At 40.9% G+C, this 23,679-nt stretch overlaps 1 protein-coding gene across 4 annotated transcripts in view; it reads right to left on the reverse strand.

Moving 5' to 3' along the window:
- Positions 1-21,311, reverse strand: part of phka2 (phosphorylase kinase, alpha 2 (liver)) — a 148,441-nt gene extending 127,130 nt beyond the window's left edge. For all 4 annotated transcript variants that reach the window (XM_028799823.2, XM_028799826.2, XM_028799824.2 and 1 more), the window contains exon 1: positions 20,844-21,311. In XM_028799823.2, the coding sequence (XP_028655656.2) occupies positions 20,844-20,921 (78 nt within the window). In that variant the 5' untranslated portion in view covers positions 20,922-21,311. The remainder of the gene's footprint in view (positions 1-20,843) is intronic.
- Positions 21,312-23,679: the final 2,368 nt, after the last annotated feature.

Genomic DNA, 23,679 nt, shown 5'->3' on the forward strand with positions numbered 1-23,679 from the left:
CGGTTTAGAAAACGTTTCATCCCAAGAACTATAAACACACTCAATCAGTCCATCAAGTGCTCCTTGTAGAACTGTTTGTACTTATAAGTACAATTACCTCACTGTAAACTTGCACTACAGTTATAATATTGCACAACCTGTGCCACTTTATAAAGCGCGTATTTACATATGATGACGATATCATTTTTAAGATGAAATGCAGCAAAATATGTTGATTATATTATACAGATAAAACTTTAACTTCATTTAAATAATCTGTATTGTTAATAATTAAACATGTGAGGACACGGTGCCGCAGCTCTAGCTAGTTCAGGGATTGTTCCTGCATTGCATTGTATTCTTGCTGGTGCTGACGCGACACTGGAAGGATAGACGGATAGAATAATTAAACAATTACTACGAAGATATTTCAATGTTCCTTAAAAGTTTTGAAGAATCGGCGTTCTAAGCTTACAGATGGCTTCACATTTATTACAGAGCTGATTGTGTGGCGATTGGGTATTTGGAGAAAGAAAAGTAAGGACAGGAACTGGAGGTTAGTACGTTTGAAAGAGACAGTACTTCTGTAATAAATTATTTCATTGAAGGTCACGCAAGGCGCAGCAAGCCTTTTGCGTGATACATGAACAAGCACTGCGCCACCGTGTTCCCATGTTTAATAACATGCTTTCATTCATATCATCATGAAAAAGATATATACACTCTGTCACTCGATCAACTTCCTTTTGTTGATTATACCACTGTTTAAACCAACGAATAGTACGTTTTTCCTTTGCCTTCACTTGGTATTCGCTGAAATTCTTATATTTTCCCCTGTGCTTTTCCCATTGTCTTTTCACAGAAGGCTATTTATATTGATTTACATATTCAAAGAGGTGTAATTCTGGGAGGAGTTGGGGCGGGAGAGAAGGCGTGTGCACGTGCGTTACTTTTCACGCTGATCGGGATTTATGTAGTGGAAGAACGTGGAAGTTTGTGTACGTACAGATTCCTGCATCTGGATTTTTCTGTGCCTACGCACATTTTGTGCTTACGCCATGCTATAGTGTGAGTTCTACGCACGGCGTTATACATGAGGCCCCTGGTCACTGACTATATGCACTTTGCATGTTCTCTCAATGACCATGTAGGTTTCCTCTGGGTACTTTGTTTCTTTCTTTTCCTTTCCAAAACATGTTATTGTAATGTTAATTGGGAATCTAACATTCTATCTGTCTGTATATGCCTAAGTTTGCTTTAGAATAGAACTAGGGGGCTCCGCCCCCTGCTCGCTTCGCTCGCCAACCCCTGGCGTTGGGGCATAACAAAGAGTGAGATGTATGAATTAGATATAGAATAGTGTGCAGGTGTGGATGATGCATATAGAAAGCAAAAAATACAGTGTTTGGCACAGAGTAATGGTTTATTGGAATATTTCTTTGTACACAACATTAGTAGTAAAGATGGTGTCCTGTCCTTGAATGAGTCTTCCTTGGCCTGGAGCATTTATAACTTTAACTTTAACGTCAGATGAACGTCGAACACGTGAGAAGGCAACATAAAGTTGTCCATGTCCAAAAACGGGCTCAGAGAGGTAGATGCCAACCTTGTCCATGGTTTGTCCTTGTGATTTGTTGATGGTCATGGCAAATGCAGGTTTAATGGGGAACTGTCGGCGTTTCAATGTAAAAGGTAATTCTAGGTCAGAACTCGTAAGGTCAATTCTAGGAATGAGAACAGTATTGTTAGCATGTGATCCTGTAAGAACTGTTGCTTGAATAACATTGTGTGTCATGGTGTTGACGACTAAACGTGTGCCATTGCATAAACCCTGTTTAGTGTTAAGGTTTCTTAATAGCATGATTATTGTTCCGTTTTTAAGGCTAAGATTGTGTTGTGGTAATCCGGTTGGGTTAATAGTGTTCAAATATTCTAAGGGGAAATTCAGATGTTCATTTTCGTCATCAGAGTCAACTTTGTCAGAGCTTAGAAAGAGCCGTGCCTCTCCAGGAAGTAATGAAATGACCTGGTTATTAATGTGATCAACATTAATATTTTTTGGACATAATATAGTGCGTTGTGTTAAAAGGGGCATTTGGTCTAATGAGACCGCTGTTCCAAATATCTCCGTAAGTAAGTCGTCGCAGATGAAGGGTTGAGGAATTGTAATAATATCTGGGTGAAGTCCATCTGTATTGGTGAGTGTACAATGTTCTAGTTGTAATAACGAATTGTTATATTCAGGATCTGGAAATCGCATGTTTTGTACCAAGTGTATCTTTAGAAAGTAAAGCCAATTGTTCGCGTAACATTTTTTGTTCCGCGGTTTTAGAAGCGCGCCGAGGTGAATTTTTTTGTTTGATGCGGGTTCGTGTTTGTGGTCCCGTTACTCGAGCCGTCTAGTTTTGTATCCGTGATCGTGAATTGATGACTTGTTTGATCTTTATCGTTAGGAATATGGATAAGTAATAAGTAGGATCGAACTCACTGTTAATATGCGGACTGTTCGTTTCTTCGTATTATCACCAATCAGGTCTCGCGCCTGTATATGTATTGTAGTTCGGTCTCGTGTTGTTTATATGACGTCGTCACGTATTTTAAGGTGGACTGAATAATAGCTGAGCGCATGGTATGTGGAGCAATAGGTAAGCACTGTCTAAAATCTACTCCTAATAAAAGTACCTTTACTCCAAAGGGAATATTATTATTCATCAACGCAATGCCAATTGTCCGCGTATTTTAAGGTGGACTGAACAATAGCTGAGCGCATTGTAAGTGGAGTAATAGTTAAGCACTGTCTAAAATCTCCTCCTAATAAAAGTACCTTTCCCGCAAAGGGAATATCATTATTCATCAACGTTTGTAGAAGTTTATCAATGGTGTTGAGTAAGTGACTGGATGCCATTGTACATTCATCTATAATTAATAGTGTGGCAAGACGGATGTCACGTGCATTGTTACTGTGAATTGTCATAGTGGATACCGATGTTTCTGTGATTGGGACCGGTATTTGGAATAAGGAGTGACATGTGTTTTTGGAGCCGAGACATTTTTTCTTCCGCGGTTTCAGAAGCGCTTTGTAGCTGCCGACGTGATTTGTGCATATTTGCGTTCTTGATTTGTTTCAGGGTGCACTGTTCCAATGCGATGTAATATTGTCCACATGGTGACCTGATATTTACTCCGGTTGATGCAAAATCAAATGAACTATTGTAGGATGTAATGCAGATGCGCCACCGTGTATTTTGTTGTTTCATGCGGGTTCGTGTGTTTGGTCCCGTTATCCGAGCCGAATCGTTTTGTACCCGTGAGCGTGTATTCATGACTTGTTTGTTCCTCAGCATGCGAAATATGGATAAGTAATAAGGAGGATCGCACTCACTGTTAATATGGAGCCTTTTCTGCAGTTGAACGGTTAATAGTGCTTTATTGTAAGGAGATCCACCTATGCTGCCTAGTGTGAAGGTGTTGAGATGACGTATGTTTAATATGGACGGTTCCTTTAGAAATGGGGCTTTGGGTGTCACTTCTTATTGATGTTAGTGTGTTTGTGGGTCTGATTCGTCGTTGTTGTGAACGTTTCGTGTACCATGTCTCGTCTCTAATGGGCCTGGCGTGGCGGTCACGGCTTCTTTTTTTTGGTGCGTTAGGAGCTTGTTAAATCCTCCTGTTTGTGTGGGTCCCGTTTCGTGTGCAATGGGATTCGTGCGCCGTTGTGTGCTTTTTCGGCGTCTGAGCGGGGGTTGAGGATTGGTGGTGCGCGAGCGTCTTCTTTCTTTTTGTGTGCCAGGGGCTTGTTGAATCCTCCTCTTTGTGTGTGTCCCGTCCGTTGCTTGTAGGGTGGGTGGGTGGGGTGGTTTTGGATTCTTTTTTTTTGTGTGCCAGGGGCTTGTTGAATCGTCCTCTTTGTGTGTGTCCCGTCCGGTGCCTGTAGGTTGGGGGGGGTATGGGGGGTACTTGCAGGTGGGCGCGAGCGGCTTCTTTTTTTTTTGTGTGCTAGTTTCGTGTGCAATCGGTTTCGTGCGGCGCTGTGCGTCGCCCGCGTTTGACTCCTTTTTTATGTGCTGACTCCTTTTTTCTGTGGTCGCGGGGCCTCATTTCTTTGACTCCTTTTTTCTGTGCTCACTCCTTTTTTCTGTGGTCGCGGCCGCCTCTCGCGGAGCCTCATTTCTTGGGGCGCCTGCGCAGTACGTCTTTTTGCGGCTACGGCCCATGGCCGGATGTCCCTGCGTCCATCCGGTTTAGCATTCTCGGTTAGTAATATGGATGGTGTTCATTCTGGGGTTAGTTCGTGCCTTGTTTGTGCAAATGCAAGAATGGGCTCCTGTCTACAATAATCTTAAAGTGGCTTAAGTGACTTCAAAAATGGAAAATGGACAGATGAATATAGTTATTTTCAAAGTTGCCAGATACGTAAAAGCATAAGATCTAAATTATATGTTGTATGGTGGCACAGAGGTTAGTGCTGCTTTTTCATAGGTGTCAATTCCCATGCCTGGTCCTTGGTTTTATGGAATTTGTTTGTTACCCCTGTGTCTCCTGCCACATCCCCAAATGTGCATATGTTAAATGGAAATTCCAAATTCGCCCTGTATGAGTGTGAGAGTCTGTACGAGGCTAATTCATGCTTTGTTCTCTGTGCTGCACAGAATTTCTTAATGACCCTCATGCACTTGTATTGGATTCAGTATGTTTGAAGGGTTATGTTATAAAATGTATAAATTTAATGAGATTACTTTTATAACACTACAATGTGCTCTGCTCTCCCCAAAGCAGTAGCTTCCAGTTATCTTTATTAATGAGACATTTGAGCCAATAAATCTCTCATATGAATGCAGCTTCCAAAAGTTTCTGTTTTTACCTTACATACTAATGTAACATATTACAAGATGAACCTCAGTGTTGCAGTGTATTTCTAATACACAATTAAGTCAAAGTCAAAGTGAACTTTATTGTCATCTCAACCATATCAAGTATACAGATAGACGAAATTGTGAAGCTCAGGGTCCACAGTGTAACAACATGAAGTGCAATAATAAATTAAAAATAGAATTAAAATTAAAATTTAAAATTAAAACACAAACAAGACAAGACATTGTGCAAAGACAAGGCAAAGAAGTAGCAGCAATATTGACGTGTAGTAAGCAATATGAACATTGATGCAATATATGGTATTTGCAATCTAGATACATAAATATAGTCAATAGATATGTAATATACTGTAAATAATAGATATAGATAATACAAAAGTTATTAGTGTATGATAATAGTTGTTTAAGACATGTGTAAACAATGACAGGTCAGAGTGTTTCACAGCAGAAGGATATCAAGAGTGTCAAAATATGTAAAATCAGTAAGAGGTTTTCAGTTCTTTTCTACATGCACACTAGTCTTTGCAGGAAAGTGTTTTTAGAGGTGGTTGAGGCAGTGTGGAAGATCCCAGGTGGCAGCATGTTGTTAAGGGGTCTGACAGCTTGGGGGTGAAAACTATCCTGCAGCCTGGCAGATCTGGCTCTGATGCTGCAGTATCTTCTCTTGGATGGCAGAAGTGTGAAAAGTCCATTTGGAATGTTCATTTCTGCATTTGGAGCTTTGGCAGACTAGGTTACTTGTTCAGAATGACACAGTGAGCCAACGGTGGGCATTGAAATAACAATCACTAGGCCTACAGATATATGCACAATGCTGAAGGCCTTGCGGACATTGTGTTTGTAGAATATGTCCTGTAGTGAAGGGAGAGACACCCCAATAGCGTTCTCTGCTGTCTTCATTATCCTTTGCAGGTGCTTGCAGTCGGATATGTTGCAGTTGCCATACCAGACAGTGATGCAGCTGGTCAAAACACTCTCAATGGTGCCTCTGTAGAACATGGTGAGGATGGAAGGGGGAAGACTTGCTCGCTACAGCCGCTTCAGAAAGTATAGTCTCTGCTAGGCTTTCTTGATTAGTGAAGAGGTGTTATGCATCCACGTAAGTTCCTCAGTTATGTGCACACCGAGGAACTTGGTACTCTTAACAGTCTCCACATCTAAACCATTGATGCTGAGTGGGATGAGGACAAAATGTGATTTTCTGAAGTTCACGATTAACTCTTTTGTCTTGTCGACACTGACAGATAGGTTGTTGTCTTCACACCATGCAGACAGCCATTCCATCTCATCTCTGTATGCTGTTTCATCATCCCTGCTTATCAGTCCCAGCACCATTGTATTATCTGCAAACTTGATGATGTGGTTGGTGTTGTGTGTGGCCGTGCAGTCGTGCAGTCGTGAGTCAGCAGGGTGAATAGCAGTGTGATGATGCTGGAAGTGTTGCAGCCCAATCCGAACTGACTGGGGCCTCTCTGTCAAGAAGTCCAGGATACAACTGCAGAGGGTGGTGTTCAGGCCCTACCTGCTCAGTTTTACAACCAGCTTTTGAGGGATGATTGTGTTGAAGGCGGAGCTAAAGTCTATGAATAGCATCCTGATATATGTGTCTTTTTTATCCAGATGTGTCAGGGAGAGGTGAAGGGCAGAGCGTATGGCATCCTCAGTTGACCTGTTTGAGCGGTATGCAAACTGAAGAGGGTCAAGGGAGGCAGGGAGATTAGTCTTTATGTGTGACATGACTAACCTTTCAAAGCACTTCATGATGATTGGCGTGAGTGCAACTGGTCGGAAGTCATTCAAGCATGTCACTGATGACTTCTTCGGGACTGGTATAATGGTGACTTGAAGCATGCTGGGACTGACGACTGGCTCAGAGATGTGTTGAAGATGTCTGCGAGGACACCAGACAGTTGACTGGCACATTCTTTGAGCACACGACCAGGTATGTTGTCAGGTCCTGCAGCCTTGCGTGGATTGACTCTGGACAGAGTCCTCTTCACATCAGTTATGGAGAGACAGAGTACCTGGTCAGTGGAGGGAGGTGTTGCTTTTCTCGCAGGCTCTTTGTTCTGTGCCTCAAACTGTGCAAAGAAGTTGTTCAGCTCATCCGGTAGGGAGGCCCTGCCACAAACGACGTGTGTCTCTGTTGCTGCTGAAATGTTTGTTAATTCTCTGCGCGTATGCCCACTGAGCTCTCCTTGTAGCGCGAGACAGGTTGGTTCTGGCCATCCTGAGGGTGGCCTTGTCTCCAGATCTGAAGGCTGCATTTTTGATCTTGAGCAGCTTGTGCACTTCTCTCGTCATCCAGGGCTTTTGGTTGGCTCTTGTGGTAACATTCTTGGTAACAGTAACATCCTCTATGCATTTGGAGATGTAGCCAGTCACAGAGTCTGTGTACTCCTCCAGATTGATGGAGTCACCATCCATAGCAGCCTCCCTGAAAATGTCCCAGTCTATCAATTCGAAGCAGTCTTGGAGAGCTTGAACAGCACCAACCTGCCACACTCTGATGTTCTTGCGGGCTGGTTTAGTGCGCTTCAGCAGGGACTTGTATGCAGGAACCATAAATATGCTGATATGGTATGAATAGCTGAGGTGGGGGTGGGGTAGGGCGTTGTAGACATCAGAAGCGCTTGTGTAAACATTGTCCAGACAGCTTCCCCCTCTAGTAGCAAAGTTCACATTCTGGAAGAATTTTGGGAGAACTGACTTCAAGTTGGCATGATTGAAGTCTCCAGCAATAATGAAAAATGCCTCGGGGTGCGTCATTTACAGTTTGCTGATACTCTCGTAGAGTTCCACTAGCGCCTGGTTAGCATTTGCACTAGGCGGGAGGTAGACGGCAACCACCAGCACGCAATTGTATTCCCTCGGCAGGTAGAAAGGCTGGCACCTTACCGATAAATCCTCTATCAGCGGGGAACAGTGTTGCACGACTGAGGCAGCGTTCGTACACCACTCTCTGTCCACATAAACACACAGTAACCCCCCCCCCCCCCATCCCGTGGGTCTTACCGGACAAAGAGGTATCTCTTTCCGCTCGGAAGATGGTCAGTCCGTCTAGCTGGATGGCCGAGTCTGCAATGTTATCCTGAAGCCATGTTTCAGTGAAAATAAAGATGCAACAGTCTCTCATTTCCCATTGCTTGGCCCTCTGCATCTTTATGTAATCCAGCTTATTGTCCAGCTATCGGACGTTCGCGAGCAGAATGGACGGTATCGCAGGTTATGTGGGCTTAGTTTTTAGCCTTGTGCTAACACCGCCATGTTTCCCCCGTTTCTGCTTCGATCGCTGCGCTTGCGTTTCTGCCAGCTCAGCTTCTCTGGCTGCCGAAGTAAGCAAAGGCTGCGGAGCGTCTCTGTCACCTCGCTGGATATTTCGGCGCAGTTTCTTCAGAAATCGAGCAGGATTTGCCACTGTCACTTAAATCTACTTCTTTTCTTATACTAGTTGATAAAGAAGAACAAAGATTAACACTTAACACTGCGTACTCTGGAGCTCTGTAAATTGCAGCCTGCACGAGCACCACCATCTTGAAATTAAGAACTTAAGTCAGTTTTAGTTCACACACTCACAATCAACTTAACAAACCTAAATACAGCATTCTGTACCAAATCCTGAAGCAGTATTTTGAAGGGTTGTATATTCATTAAAATTGATTGATTAATGAAACACAGAGAGAGATAGAGAGAGAATACTGAAAAAGTCAATCAGTTAAGAAAAAAGTTCATATTAAAAATTCATTAATCTATTCTTGGATCTTCTTAATCCAGTTCAGAGGCAAGATAAGCCACAGTCCATTCATCCATTTTCTTAATCAGCTTATCCAGGGATGGGACACAGAAAAATCTTGGGATCACAGGGGATGTTTGAGCCTATCCCAGCAAGATGCCAGTTCATCGCAGAGTGAACACACACACTAGGGCCAATTTAACAACACCAATGTACCTTATCATTGTAGCCTTGTTTAAAGCCTTGTCATTGTCTGTGTGGGGGGTGCACAGTCTCACCTTTGCTGTGTGGGTCTTTTCTGCAATTCAACTGGACAGACATATGTTATAGTATAACTGTAGAATCTGAACTGGCCAGGTTTGAATGAAAATGGAGGTGCGAACAAGGTCAGAACCAATCACGAATGGGAATCAGTCTTTGCAGGGCATACTCACAATCAACTTAACTTGATCACCTTTAGATGTGGGGCAATCCACAGAACAACCACACAGAAACATTGAAGCAAAAAAAAAGTCCCACAAAGAGCTGAATTTTATTTTTTTTAAATTTCACCATCCATCCATTTTCAAATCCACTTAATCCAGTATAAGGTCACAAGACTTGAGCCATTTCCTGGAGCACTGGGTACTCCAGTGCTGCCCTTCAACAGTGTTTCTAATATTTATATTTAAATGTACTGAAATGTTAAAGCTGTAACATTTTTCTTTGATAACAACATGGTTTGCTCCACCTCAGGATCACATTTTTAAAAATCTTACCTAGAAAAGTAAACAATGAAGAGTGGCAAGACAAAAATATGTTTCCATACAGGATTCATTTTGTATACCTCTAATTATCAGTGCAGATATTCTCTCAGAAACTTGTCTTGACTTTCTGACTCTCCAAAGCAGTTAATGTTGGAGATAGAGAACAACACTGAAGAAGTTTCAAATATAAAGTTTAAATATCTTCTGGTGAGGAAGAGATTGCCTGTTGTAAAGGTCTTTATGTATGTTTGCTCATGTGGGTTAGTTATCTGATTTCAGATTTGTTGTTTATATCACATACCCATTGATTCTTTGGTTACATTGACATGATGTAATGAGTTCTGTATAATGTGTAACAGCTTTAGATTGAGATTACGGGTATACATAACTCACTCTGAAACTACCATGTATAGCAGTAACTGTAAGAAAGCAAAACTACATACCCATCTTTCCTACACCATCTTAGTGAGTGGCACAAAGCTAAACTACAGCATCCTCTTCTTGCAAAATATAAGAAAGTGTTCACTGCTGCACTTAACCATTATTTTTAGTTTTGCCAATTCTGTTCTTCTTCAATTATATTCCACAAGGGGTGCTCCACCCTCTGCTCGCTTCGCTCGCCTACTCCCGGCGTTGGGTATCCTGAAATACATTAGTCAAGCTCGTTCGTCTTGGAGCCGTGCCCGCTTTGCTTGCGGCATTTCAGACGCGTGTTGTAGGCGCCTGCGTTCATTGATTTTATCCAGCCAGGCTCGTGTTTGTATATCTGTCAGTCGAGCTTGTTCGTTTTGAACCCGTGCCAGCTTTGCTTCCGCAGTTTCAGACGCGCGTTGTAGGCGCCTGCGTTCATTGATGTTATCTAGGTAGGCTCATGTTTGTATCATTGAGCTGTATTGTGTTTGAATTCAGTGTAAAGCGTTCAGCAGTTTGTACAATCCCAAGCAGCACATTATTCCTAACTTCACCCCGCAGTAGTGCCACGCACAATATGGCGGTGACGCCTGCGCCTTCCGTAGTAGTGCCACTCACAATATGGTGGTGACGCCTGCGCCTTCTGCATTATCATTGTGGACCTGTGGGGCCGCCGTAGCCTCTTCCGTTTGAATCTGGGCTGCAGCGCAGAATCCTCTTTTTTGTATGGCTGTGTCGTTAGTCGTTAGCTATGGGCGCGTTGTTGCTTCATTTCTCATTCACATCAGTTGAGCTCTTTTGTTTTTGGGCCGTAACTCCTTCGTTCGCGGTGGATACGACTTCGCGTGCAGTTTATAAGACGCGCGCTGTACGCGCCTGCGCAGCATGTCTCATGGTCCCATCACCTTGTACCTGCGTCCATGCCATCCGGTTTACCATTCTCAGTTAGTAATATAGATTCTCTGCTTGTATAAAGCTGTTCTTTTAAGTTGAATGAAGATAATTTAAAAAGAGATTCGATTGTAGTTGCAAGACTTTCAGCATAAACATCTATCAGCTGAAAATGGAACTTTAGATTATCAATGGCCCAAAAGAAAAAAGCTTCCTATAACCAAGGAGAACAAGTAGTTCAAATAGGAAGCATGAATACTATTTAAAAGAGACCTCCACATCACCTAATGTGACTGTTAGGCTTTAAGGTATTAGCTACAAATGTCAGAATAGTGTTTCATTTTAAAGTTGACAAAATAAATATAATTTATAAAAATAATAATAAAGAAACAGTTACCCTATGCTAGTTCATGGAATGCCCTGTCAACACTTTAAACTTTCAATCTTGCATTGTGCCTCTTCAGGAATGAAAAAGTGAACAATTAAGTCTAGTGAACCAAGCTGTTTAAATATTGTGAGGTGTGTTTCATTCTTCAATGCACTTTCTAAACAGAGACCAGCCCTTAAGTTCAGACATGGCCTCTATTAACAGAATGCCTACATTTGTTTTGGAATCTCCACCAGTTATAACAACATATATTCTTCTTTCTTGTTCACTTGCTAGGGTTTTTCTGCCAAAAATCTTTTAAAAAGCCTTCGCAAACAACTGAAAAACTTCAACACTATGCATTAAACCACTCAATTCAGTGTGTATGGTACTCACTTTGTTTAATTTATAATTGTATTTCATCTTCAGTGCTGCTTTAATGATTCAGCAGATCGCAAACAAATTATACAGAGTTCCATTTTGAGTGTGCAGTAACTTTGCTAAGAAGCATAAGGATGTGTTGGAAAATGTTTCAGCTTCACGTCTCTAGATTCCTGGGATCAAATTGCACTGCCTATGTGGAGCTTTTAAATTCTTCTAATGTCTGAGTACTAAAGCATTCTTTCAACATCCCAAAGACAAGCTAGGTTAATTGATGACTCTAAATTACCCTAGCTGGAGTACGTTCAGGTGGGTGCAGGAGACTGCCCCACAATAGACTAGCACCCTAGGTCTGATCCTACCTTGTGCACAGTATAGGCACTGACTCTTCAAGACCCTGAAGTCCATAAATGGGTTTGAGGATGGATGGATGGATGGATGGATGGAAGAATAAATGGATGAATGTATTTTACGTCCTAAACATGACTCACCCTACCTACTGTAAGTCAACAAATTCAGCAGCAAAATACTGTAAGCAGATATTTTATTATGTGGAATTAAACAGAAAAATCAAATCATAAGTATCTTGCTTAAAATAACCTACTGTGTATTCTCAATTGTGCTGTAGTTGGTGAGCAGTTATATAATAAATATTTATAACAAATGTAAATATAATGTTTTACAAAGCAAAAAACAATGCTAATTTAGATTGAATAATTTAGTTTTGGGGTATCATGTCCACATTCACTTCCCACATTAGGACACACATGGCTGTCACTCAAAAATATCTAAATCATGTTCAATGATGTCTAAAATGTAACACTTAAACTTGAAATTTTGACTCTGCCCCAATGTATTCCTATTAGCTGTATACCTGTAGCATAAGTAGGCAAAGTAAAACAAAGTTATTCACCCATCTGAAGCTTAACTAAAGATACAGTATGAGGAGAGTATACTGTAAGGAGGGCATCTTTGGAAACAGTGACATTCATACTTCAATTTAGTAATTGCTGATAATTTACAAATAAATTATGTTTTGGCACTTGGACAAGTAACAGAACCCTAAATGAAAAATAGCAATGCAATACAAAAACATATTAGTATCTTTGATAATGATGTAGTAAAACTGTTAAATTCACAAGATCAAAATAATTTAATGACAATTCTATTTTTATACATAGATGAGCTTTTTACCTATATCTTTCAGTAGATAGTTTTCTCTTTATTATTGTCTGATATTTTGTCATGTACTTTACAAACATATGGGCAAATTAAACATTTGTTATGGGGTAGTAAAGTTTACTTTAACCCTCACCTTGTTTCTATCTATTGGTGTAGCGTGTGTTTAAATAATATCTCTGATTGACAAACAAGTGTAATAATAATAATTATTATAACTTTCAGTATAATATTTTCATTAAAAATGGTATGCTTTCTTTGTCATATTTTCAACATGAAATAATGAGAATTAATTGAAATGTACACTGTTGTTGAATTGGTAATATCAACAAAAATAATTGCATTTATAACTTTGTCAAAATCAGACATCTCTGATGCAATGTATTAACCATTAGGCAATGCAGCCTAATGATTATAGAGTATAAATTGCTCAACACTAGTCATGAACACCTATTCTAAAAGTGAGCTTGAGAAAGTTAATTTATCTACTTGTAGAAATCTGTGAAATGTATGTACATGTATGTTAACAACCCTGTGATGTGAACTATAAATAGCTCTATGAAAAATAACATTTGTCCTTTGTATTCATACTGTAAATGATCTATTTCTGTAAGTATTTAGGCTCACAATACGTTTCTTTGATTAAATAATGGGGGAAATGCACTAAGGCTTTGCTAAAGACTACGCACAGCTGTTAAGATGGAATCAGTTTTCAGCAGATACAATGGTCAACAATGGTCAAAAGAGCGTGACATGTCTCTATTAACCTAGCAAAGTAGATTTGAAGATGGTTTGTTAAATTCAGTACACCAATGTAATCTGATAATCTCCACAGAGCAAGAATTAGTTGTGCTGTATTTTATAAAAATCAAGGTAAAATATTTAAATAGCAATCAATACTTCTAATCAGTAAGTGGAAATCTGGGACCTCTACAAGTAGGCAAACACAGTATGCACTGTAAGAAAATGAGACACGTGGCGCAACATATCCCTAGAAAATGTAAAATGAACATCAATGGTTACTTCACATTATCTCTGCCAGCTTAAAGCAGTCAGAAAAAAATTAAAAGTCTTTGACTACTGCTCTGATGCCACTATGATATACTGTATCTCATTTTCAACTAGACAGAATGCTAAAAGCACTGTACTGTTAACTAAAACTATCTACAGTTAGCAAGTATTTAAACAGTGATACAATTTTTCATAATTTTGGCTCTGTGTGCTACCACAATGGATTTGAAATGATGAAATCTAGATGTGATTGAAATGTACACTTGCAGTTTTAATTTAAGGCATTTAACAAAAGCATTGTATGAGCCATTTAGGAAAGACAGCCATTTTTATGCTTGGTCCTCCCATTTTCAGGGTCTCAAAAGTATTTGGACAAACTAACATAGTCATGAATGTAGCAATCACTTTCAATACTTGGTTGAAAATCCTTTGCAGTCAATGACTACTTGAACTCTGGAACTCATGGCCTTCTCCAATTGCTGGGCTTCCACCCTGGTGATGCTTTGCCATACCTTTACTGCAGCTGTCCTCAGGTGCTGCTTGCTCGTTGGACTTTCTTCCTTCAGTTTTGTCTTCAGCAAGTAAAATGCATGTCCATTTGTACTGAGGTCAGTTGATTGACTGGGTCATTGAAGAATATTCCACTTCTTTGCCTTGAAAAGCACTTGGTTTACTGTCACAGTATGTTTTGGCTCATTGTCCATCTTTGCTGTGAAGCGCCATACTATCAGTTTTGCAGCATTTATCTCAATCTGAGCAGACAGTATAGCCCTGTACACTGCAGAAATCATCCTGCAACTTTTGTCAGCAGTCATATCATCAATAAACACCAGTGACACGCTTCCATTGCCAATCACATATGCCCATGACATAAAACTGCCTTCACTATATTTCACAGATGATGTGGTATGCTGGGCGGCACGGTGGCGCAGTGGTAGCACTGCTGCCTCACAGTTAGGAGACCTGGGTTCGCTTCCAGGGTCCTCCCTGAGTGGAGTTTGCATGTTTTCCCCGTGTCTGCGTGGGTTTCCTCCGGGTGCTCTGGTTTCCTCCCACAGTCCAAAGACATGCAGGTTAGGTAGATTGGCGATTCTAAATTGGCCCTAGTGTGTGCTTGGTGTGTGGGTGTGTTTGTGTGTGTCCTGCGGTGGGTTGGCACCCTGCCCGGGATTGTTTCCTGCCCTGTGTTGGCTGGGATTGGCTCCAGCAGACCCCTGTGACCCTGTGTTCAGATTCAGCGGGTTGGACAATGGATGGCTGGATGGATGTGGTATGCTACAGATCATGAACCATTCCTTCTCTTCTCCATACTCTTCTCTATCCATCATTCAGGAGCATATTGATCTTTTAATTTCATTCATCTAAAGAAAACTTTTCCAGACTTAACTAGTTTTTTTTTTTACATTTTCTGGCAAAGTCCAATTTGTTCTTCCTATTCTTGAGGATTACCAGTGATTTTCACCTTATGGTAAACACTCTGTATTTACTTTCATGAAGTCTTCTCTTGATTGTAGAGTTTGGCTACATCCTAGTGAGTGTTCTTGGTTTAGCTAAATGTCATGAATTGTTTTTTCTTCACCAAGGAAACAATTCTGTTCAGACACTATATAGATGACATCACTGTCACTACATCATCTGTACCAGGGATCAGATGTATACTCCAAGGGCTGGAGAGACTCATCAAGTGGGCAAGGATGAGCTTTAAGCCTGCTAAGTCTAGGTCACTTGTTTTGAAGGGAGAGGTTCAGGCAAGTTCCATTTTTCCCTGGATGGCACCAAGATTCCATCCATCAATGTGAAGCCAGTCAAAAGTTTGGGAAAAATTTTAACCACAGCCTCAGAGATGTGGTAGCCATCCAGAAATCCATCAAGTACTGGAGACGTGGCTCAGCAAAGTTCACAAGTCGGGACAGCCTGGGAAATTCAAGGACTGGGTATTGCAATATGACATCCTACTTCAGATTCTCTAGCCTTTGCTGGTTCATGGTGTTCCCATTACCTCAGTGGAGACAATGGAGAGGAGAATCAGTGGAAATCTTCACAAGTGGCTTGGTTTACCATGTAGCCTGAGCAGTGCAGCTCTGCGTGGGAAAAATAATATTCTGCAGCTTCCTTTAAGTAGAATCACAGAAGAGTTTAAGGTCTCCCATACTAGAGAAGAACTGCAGTACAGAGACTCATAGGACCCCAAAGTCTCAGAGGAAGGCAATGAGATCCAGACTGACAGGAAATGGAGTGCCACTAGGGAGCTAGAGACAGCTGAAGTGAGACTGAGACATAAAGCTGTAGGGAGCAATGGCAATGGGAAGATTAGGATTGGGCAGCTCTCCAATGCCTCAATAAAACAAGGTCTAGGGCAAAGAGAGGTAAATGCTTATACAGGAAGAGATGATAGCAGCAATGGATGAGACAAGAACAGGCAGGATGGCCGGCATGAGGCAGCAGGAACCTTGGATGGAATGGGAGACTGCAATAGAACGAAGGCTCACTTTGATGGACATCTGGTGAACAGAGCCCCAGTGCATTAAATCCCTAATCCAAGCTGTATGTGACATTTTACCTTATCCATGCAAACCTCCAGCTATGGGACAAGGCAAAAACTCCTTCCTGTGCACTCTGATCTGGGAGAGGGGCACTCAAACACATCCTGAGCAGCTGTCAAAAGGCTCTAAGTGACGGTCGCTACCAGTGGTGCCATGAACAAGTGCTGAATGCAGCTGCTGAGAGTGTCTCCTCAGCCATAACAATAAGCAGGCCACACTGTCCAGCCTAGGAAGCAGATAACATTCGTCAAGGCAGGAAAGCAGCCAAAACTGCAGCCGAGAGCTACTGCGGGTCTACTTTCCACTGCACAGAACTGTCAGATGATGGTAGATCTGGGCAAGCAACTTAAGTTTCCGGCACATATCGCAGCAACATCATTGCAAACAAACATTGTCATTTTGTCAGAGGCCTCAAAATAGCTTGCCCTGATAGAACTTACTGTGCCCTGGGAAGATGGTATAGAGGAGGCTTTTGAGAGGAAACTGATTAATTACCAGGGGCTTTTGGAAGAATGCCGGAGATAGGGGTGGCAAACACACTGCCATCCAGAGGAAGTAGGCTGCAGAGGCTTCGCTAGTTGCTCTCTCTACAGAGTCTACACCCTGCTGGGCATGAGTGGGCCACTTAGAAGGACAGCCATCAGGACTGCAACGGATACAGCAGAAAGTGCTTCCAGGTGTCTCTGGATTACGAGGGGTGAGCCATGGCTCAATGTTGCTGGGACGCAAGTCAGGGTTTGATCAACCCTGGCTGGGACACCTGGGTGAGGGTGTATGATGTTGTGAGACCCGAAACAACCTATGAACCCAGGAAACATCACTGATGATGCATCCCAGCGCATCCATCGAATGTATCTTTCACCTATATAAATGTAATTATTCTTTCTGACTTTATGAATTTTACAGTCACTGAACATGCTGCTCCACTATTCACAGCAGATTAAGGAAAAAAAACTAAAAACCACATTAAGTGAATAAAAAGCACAATAAAAAGTAAAGTAGTTTGTAGGCTTTGATGATGAGGCAAATGCATCCACCAGAACTGAAAAACTGATCACTTACAATGTTTTATATTGGAGAATGGTGAGAATGTATCACCGCAGAAATGTCCCAATGTACGTATTAACTGGCCAATTATTGGCTAAATTTGCATAATCCCTAAGTGTACATGAATGAAAGGCTGAAACCTACTAAATCTGCATGCATTAACTATTTGTTCATCCATTTTGCTTTAAATTGAGGTAAACAACTACAAACTGAGACTCTGCTAACCACTTGCTAATGATATTAGTGAAATCAAATAACATGTCACTGCAGCTCCCAAAAGAATAGCAATAGACGGCTCAATCTAATGTTGCCCAGAGCATAACAGTGAATAATATTCTGATGATGTAACAGCCAAACTGTGGTGGTCATTCTAGGTTAAAATTGCAAGACAAAAATTGCTCAGTGTCCACAGTGCCCAAATTTACTTGCATAAAGTAATATCTCATTGAATGTCAAAAGAGTTACACTTTCAAAAATGGCTAGAGAAGTGCCCCACTGAGCACAGTGACCTATATCTGCACAAAGTTAATGGCTATTGTCAGACTAATTTACCAATTTTTCCAAGCCCATTGTGAAAATTATTAGAGTGAAATAAAAACTATAGAGTGGAGTATTAGCAAATATTGACCATTCAAACAAAGTCACTTTGTTTTGTATTTAAAACATATTTTTTAAGTACAAAGACTCATCTTACTTTTTAGCACTGGAAGTCCACAGTAGGTTAAGTTAAAAAAATTAAAGCTATTTAAATGTAATATCCCTAAAGAAACAATGGACATCACTGAACAGACTTAGGTGTTATCCATCCATCCTTGAAACCAGGTTTGGGAATGTGTATTATTCAGTAAGGCTACCTTGACTGAAAAGAGGGTTGTAAAACCTGAATATTAATACAATAACTTAAAACCTTGACACTTAACTGGGCTGCTGTAGTACCAGCAGAATTACAGCATTCATACCAACAATGAAAATCACACACAATCTGGCACTGGATGCCTTCAAACAAAATCTCATATTAGATGAAGGACATATAAGTGAAACAATAGCACATTTTTACTTATATCATGTTTTGAATAAGCAAGTTATCCAGCATCAACCTGCATTTGTGAAAAAGTAATTCCGCTTACATGTAATAACTGGATTAGTCACCTTTAACTACAATGACTGCAACCAAATGCTTTCTATAATTCAAAATCAGCCTTTCACGTTACTGTGGCAAAAAGTTTGCCTGCTGTTCCATGCAATTGGTGGGTTTTCTCTATTTTGTTTAGGTCCAGACTTCTGTAACTATGTTTAATGTCTTTTCTTACCAGCCTCGTGTACTTTTTAATTTGTTTTGGATCATTTTTAGATCAGCTTCATCTTATAGACAAATGGTGATGCATTCAGTTTTAAGATTATTCCTCATACAGAGCAGAATTCCTGGTTCCTCCAATTACAGCAAATCATCCAGGTCCTAAAGAAGCAAAGCATCCCCACACTATCATATTACCTCCACCATGTTTGACTGTTAATATTATGTTCCCACTGTGCAATGCTGTGTTTCACTTACACCAGACATAATGGGACCATATTGTCCAAAATGCTCAAGTTTTGTCTTACAGTATATGTACTGAGAATAATATCCCAGAAGGACAGTAGTCAATCCAGGTGTTTCTAGCAAATGGAAGAAGTACATCTATTTTCTTCTTAGTTGGCTTCCACCTTGATACTCTCCAATGAGCAGGGCTGGCATGTGGTGTGAGACGATTAGAGTGGCATCTTCATACAAGAGTTTCTTTTTTTTTTAATTGTGAAATAATAATACAAAAAAATGAATCACAAATATGAACCATAAGAGTTACATACATTTCAAGTGCCTAATTTATGTACTGTCTTTAAAATTTGTTAAGAAACATTTGCATTTTAAAACTTTCAAATGTCACAGAACAACACTTCGCACTTCATTGTGACACTGGAAGTGTCTGAGCATCAAAACGGCACCCGTGTATTTAAAAGCCACAGGGCTGTAACTGATATTAAAGTTTGTGTCACCAATTTTTCACATATTGTACTGTGTATGCATTGACTGTTATTTTGTAAAACTGTATTTATTTTTGGAATGTTTCTAAGGTGTCAGTCATGTGTACAATGTCTACTAAATGTCTCTCAAGTTTTCAATAAAGTGTTCAGTTACAAAGGGCAGGTGCCTTTAAGCTTACAGGACTAACTGCATTTGGAGGCATTTGGAGAAGAATGCAGGAGGAGTAAAACACTCAATGTTCATTTTGCATTCAACTGTGACATTACAAAATGTAATAAAAATATATACTTGGATTAAACTGAACCAGTGAAAATGTATACATGGATATTGTTTTTAAAGCCTTTTTTGTGTTTAATTCATTTTAAGCTAATTAGTTTCACTTTTTTTAACATTTCTTTAACAATAAAAGTATTTATTATTTTTCCCACTGTTCCGAGGATGTGCTTTATCATGGAAATATTTTATTATGAACCCTGTATCACAACACAGAGATTAAGGGATTATACAGTATGTGTATGTATCAGCTCATGCCTAGTAAGGATATGGGGTAAGGCAAAAATGTCTCAGGCAGCATTACTTAACACACCTGTTTTGTCAATTAAGCCAATTTTTGCTCTGTGCCTTTTGGATTTTTGAGGTCATGATCACTGATCTTTACTGAGCTATAGAAGCCAGCAGTTCTTTGCATGTTCTTCCTGGATGATTGCAATCTATGATCTCGGTATAATTTTCATAGGCCAGGTACTCATGGGAAAATTCAGTACTGTTTCAAGTGTTTTCCATTTGGAGATTATGACTCTCGTTGTTTTTTGCTGCAGTCCCAGAGCCTTATAAGTATGTTTGTAGCCCTTTTCAGACAGAGATTTTTTTCCCTGATCTCTTCAGGAATTTCCATGGATTGCAGCATCATGAACTTGTTGAACCTTTGTGCATCCACCTTGACTCTGACAGTAAAGGTCAAAATAAATGAGGTTTACATTGAGCAGGGATGACCATATTGAAATCTGGCTGTGTTCAGCCAGCCGACTTTCATAGTCTTTTAATTAGTTTCATTTAACTGGATGACAACTATATTTTCACACAGTATCAGTGGTGTTGGAAAGCTTTGTTTATTAGATAAATGAAATGGATTTAAAATTGGGTAATTTGTTCATTCAGGTGCCCTTCGTCTACTTTTGGAATTTTTGCAGAAGACTTGAAAATATTCAGTATCTAAAATTTGCAATAATCGAAGAAATCAGGAAGGAGTAAATAATTTTTTGTAGCACTGTGGGGCCACTCACAACGGAGCAGTTTAAAGTTGTCAGTAAGTCAAACTGCATGTTTTTGAACTGTGTCCATTTAGTTGTTCAGGGCAAATCACTTAGTCAGTTTTCAAGGTGTACCTGAAAGTATTACCTTTTCTCGTTGAAATGAACTAAATAAATAATTGATCACATAACCAGGACGCACTTCCCGGTACAAGAATGGTGAACACTGACTACATAAGGAACTGTACCATTTAAAAATGAAAGCTGCGCACCGCACATTGAGTACCTTACTCATGCCAAGTCATGTTATTTTCTAACCCGCTTAATCCATCCTCTGTTTAAACTGTGCAAACAGTTACGCAATAACAATGCTTAAATCGTTTAAGAAAACAAACAAAACATCGCACCGACCTGATGACAGAGAATGGTTTGTTGTACCAGCCTGGCATAGCCATCAAGTCTCACTCCGGAGTTGCTGCGGCTCCTCATTTTTTTAGGTCTCTTGCCGTTGGGGAGGGTTTCACTGTCTTCTCTGTACTGACACACAGACAGACGACCTTCTCATAGACTGCACCTCCCAACTGTCATTGTGCAGGGATTAGGTCCACATACAATTTCCGCAGTAAAATCACAATGAATGACCACCGCCTCCTCCTTAACAGGCAAATAAGACGGCGGCGGGCCGGCCACTGTGTGCCTTGATCGGGAGGATATTGCCCCCTACCAGTCTGACTTACGGAGCGCTGCCATCTCGGCTTGGCTGGATCAAATGAAGAGCTTCGGTAGGGGGGCGGAGCGGGACAGGCTAGTGCTCAGAAGCGATCTATACGCCGTAGACTACGGTCCCCATGCTCATCCGCCTTCATTACAGGGGCGCTGTCGAGCTGACAATGACAGACAAACTGTGAGGATGAGCACGCAACTATAAGAAGGTCCTGCTACATGAACAGTAAAGAGGGTGTCCTTACTGAATAATTTATCTTTCTAGAAAATACAAAAAAACGCATTCTATCCAGTTTTGCTAATGTAGCAACGTATACATTTGCGGAAGATTCAACTTGGGGAGGCGCTGATGTGCAAGTTGGGAGTAATTCGTATACACCGCTTCTAGGACCTGACAATGTACAGGACGCGGCTTTATTTAGTCAGACAGTACGGCTGGTGTGTGTGTATCGGATATGATTACGAACTCAAGTTCAGATCGCTGAGGTTAGTATGTTCAAGAGAAACCCGCAACTAGACGACATGAGTTGGGGCCTCACTTGGGGCTTCTGGGTTTCTTATAGTTTAGCTAGGTGTGGTAACGCTCGAATAAATGCCCTGGAAAATGCGAATATTCATTTCGTGCACTATGGGCCGTTTCCCTGTCCTTGTTTTCTGCCTTGTGTGCCCCACTTTGGAAATGGAGACTGTTAACCTGTGCTTGCCTCTTTATAACCCGATATTATTATAAACAAGTGAGTGTGTCTGCGTTTAACTGTCATTTTAAACCAGTATTATTATAAACAAGTGAGTCTGTCAATTGTCTAGAGGCATTTTCAGCTTCGACCCCGATGCCAGCCCCCTGAGACCCAATGTATTAACACAAAGTGAATATTTTTATCGACGATATCATCCTCAGGCACTTTCTGTGCTGGGATTGCTGTAAGTAGGTCACAGTGTACCCTGGAAATGCTCCCGGATCCCAAAGACGTACAGATTAGGTGAACTGGGAATTTTAATGCGGCCTGGAGTGAGTGAGGGCGCATACCATGCGATTAACTGGCATCCCGTCCAGACAATTCCAATATTTTGTTAGTAGCTCTTTCTCCTGCATTTTTTAATATCCTAATTTTATTGAATAAGCATCCCATCCACTATTGGTATCTGTGTGCCTGATGCTCAAGGAATGACCCAGCGCGTCCTGAATTGGAAATGCAAGTACGGAAAATTAGCTTATGGATGATGAGTTTGTATATCTGTTGCTGTTTTGTAATTGTGTTTGTTCTGTTACATGTTTTGCGATGACATATGCTGTTAATGATGCCATATGAAATAAGAACTCAATGACTGAACTAATTAGTAGGTATGTACTTGCAACCCCTCCATCCACTGTTTGATTCAGGCTTCATGGTTTGTTAATAAACTCCAGCTAAACTGCTGCCATTTTTCTCTGAATAACCGACATAATAAAGTTTCATTGCAAAGATTTTGTAAAGATGAAATAAGATTGCTGAAATCGGTGAAAAAGTGTGGTGGGACCAATTTTAATAAAAGAGTATGGGTTTTTAAGCCAGGTTCAAGGAGTTTTGATGAATGAACAGTAAACATTCTACATACTTAGATGAACTGGTAATTCCAAATTGGTCTTGTTTGAGTATTGGTGTTCATAGGAGTGTCTTCTCCAGAGCTTAATTCCTGTCTGGATAGGCTGTTGCCTCACATAACAGTGAATTTGATTAAGTGGATTTGAAAATACTAGATTATGTTATCTTTGTGCTATCCATATTACAAACCGAGAATGGTAAACCGGAAGGCACGGACGCAGGTGTACGGCGATGGACCCAGGGGACATAGTGCGCAGGCGCCTACAGCGCGCGTCTCATAAACCGCAAGCGAAGTCTGATCCACCGCGAACGAAGGAGTCACGGCTCAAAAACGAAAGAGCTCAACTAACGAAATAAGACATGAAGCAACAACGCGCCCATAGCTAATGACTAATGACACAGCCACACAGAAAAGAGGATTCTGCACTGCACCCCAGAGTCAAACGGAAGACACTACGGAGTCCGCAAAAGTCCAGAAAGATAGTACGGAAGGTGCGAGAAAGTACGAAAGGCACAGGCGCCTACAACGCTCTTCTGAACTAAACGTCCACACTACACAGCATGGTCCGGGTAATAAGAATAAACGAACTCTCTGTATTAAACGTACGGCATCCTCACACGTCCAAACCATATAGCATATGTGAATCACATTACAGTGATGCATTATTAACAGTACAACCACAGAAAACGCTCCGTATTAACAGTAAGTGCAATTATCCATATTACTAACGGTAGACAACGGATAACTAATGGAGTCATGGTCACGGCTCCAAAACGATCCAGCTCAACTAACGGAGGTACAAAAACGAGCCCGCATGGATAAAAAAAATAAACGTAGGCGCCTACAACGCGTGTCTGAAACCGCAGAAGCAAAACTGTCTCCGCTCCAAAACCAAACAGCTCGACTAACGGAGCTACAAAAACGAGCCCGCATGGACAAA

This window comes from Erpetoichthys calabaricus, chromosome 4 (assembly GCF_900747795.2).
Source record: "Erpetoichthys calabaricus chromosome 4, fErpCal1.3, whole genome shotgun sequence".
In the NCBI taxonomy this organism is placed as follows: domain Eukaryota; kingdom Metazoa; phylum Chordata; class Cladistia; order Polypteriformes; family Polypteridae; genus Erpetoichthys; species Erpetoichthys calabaricus.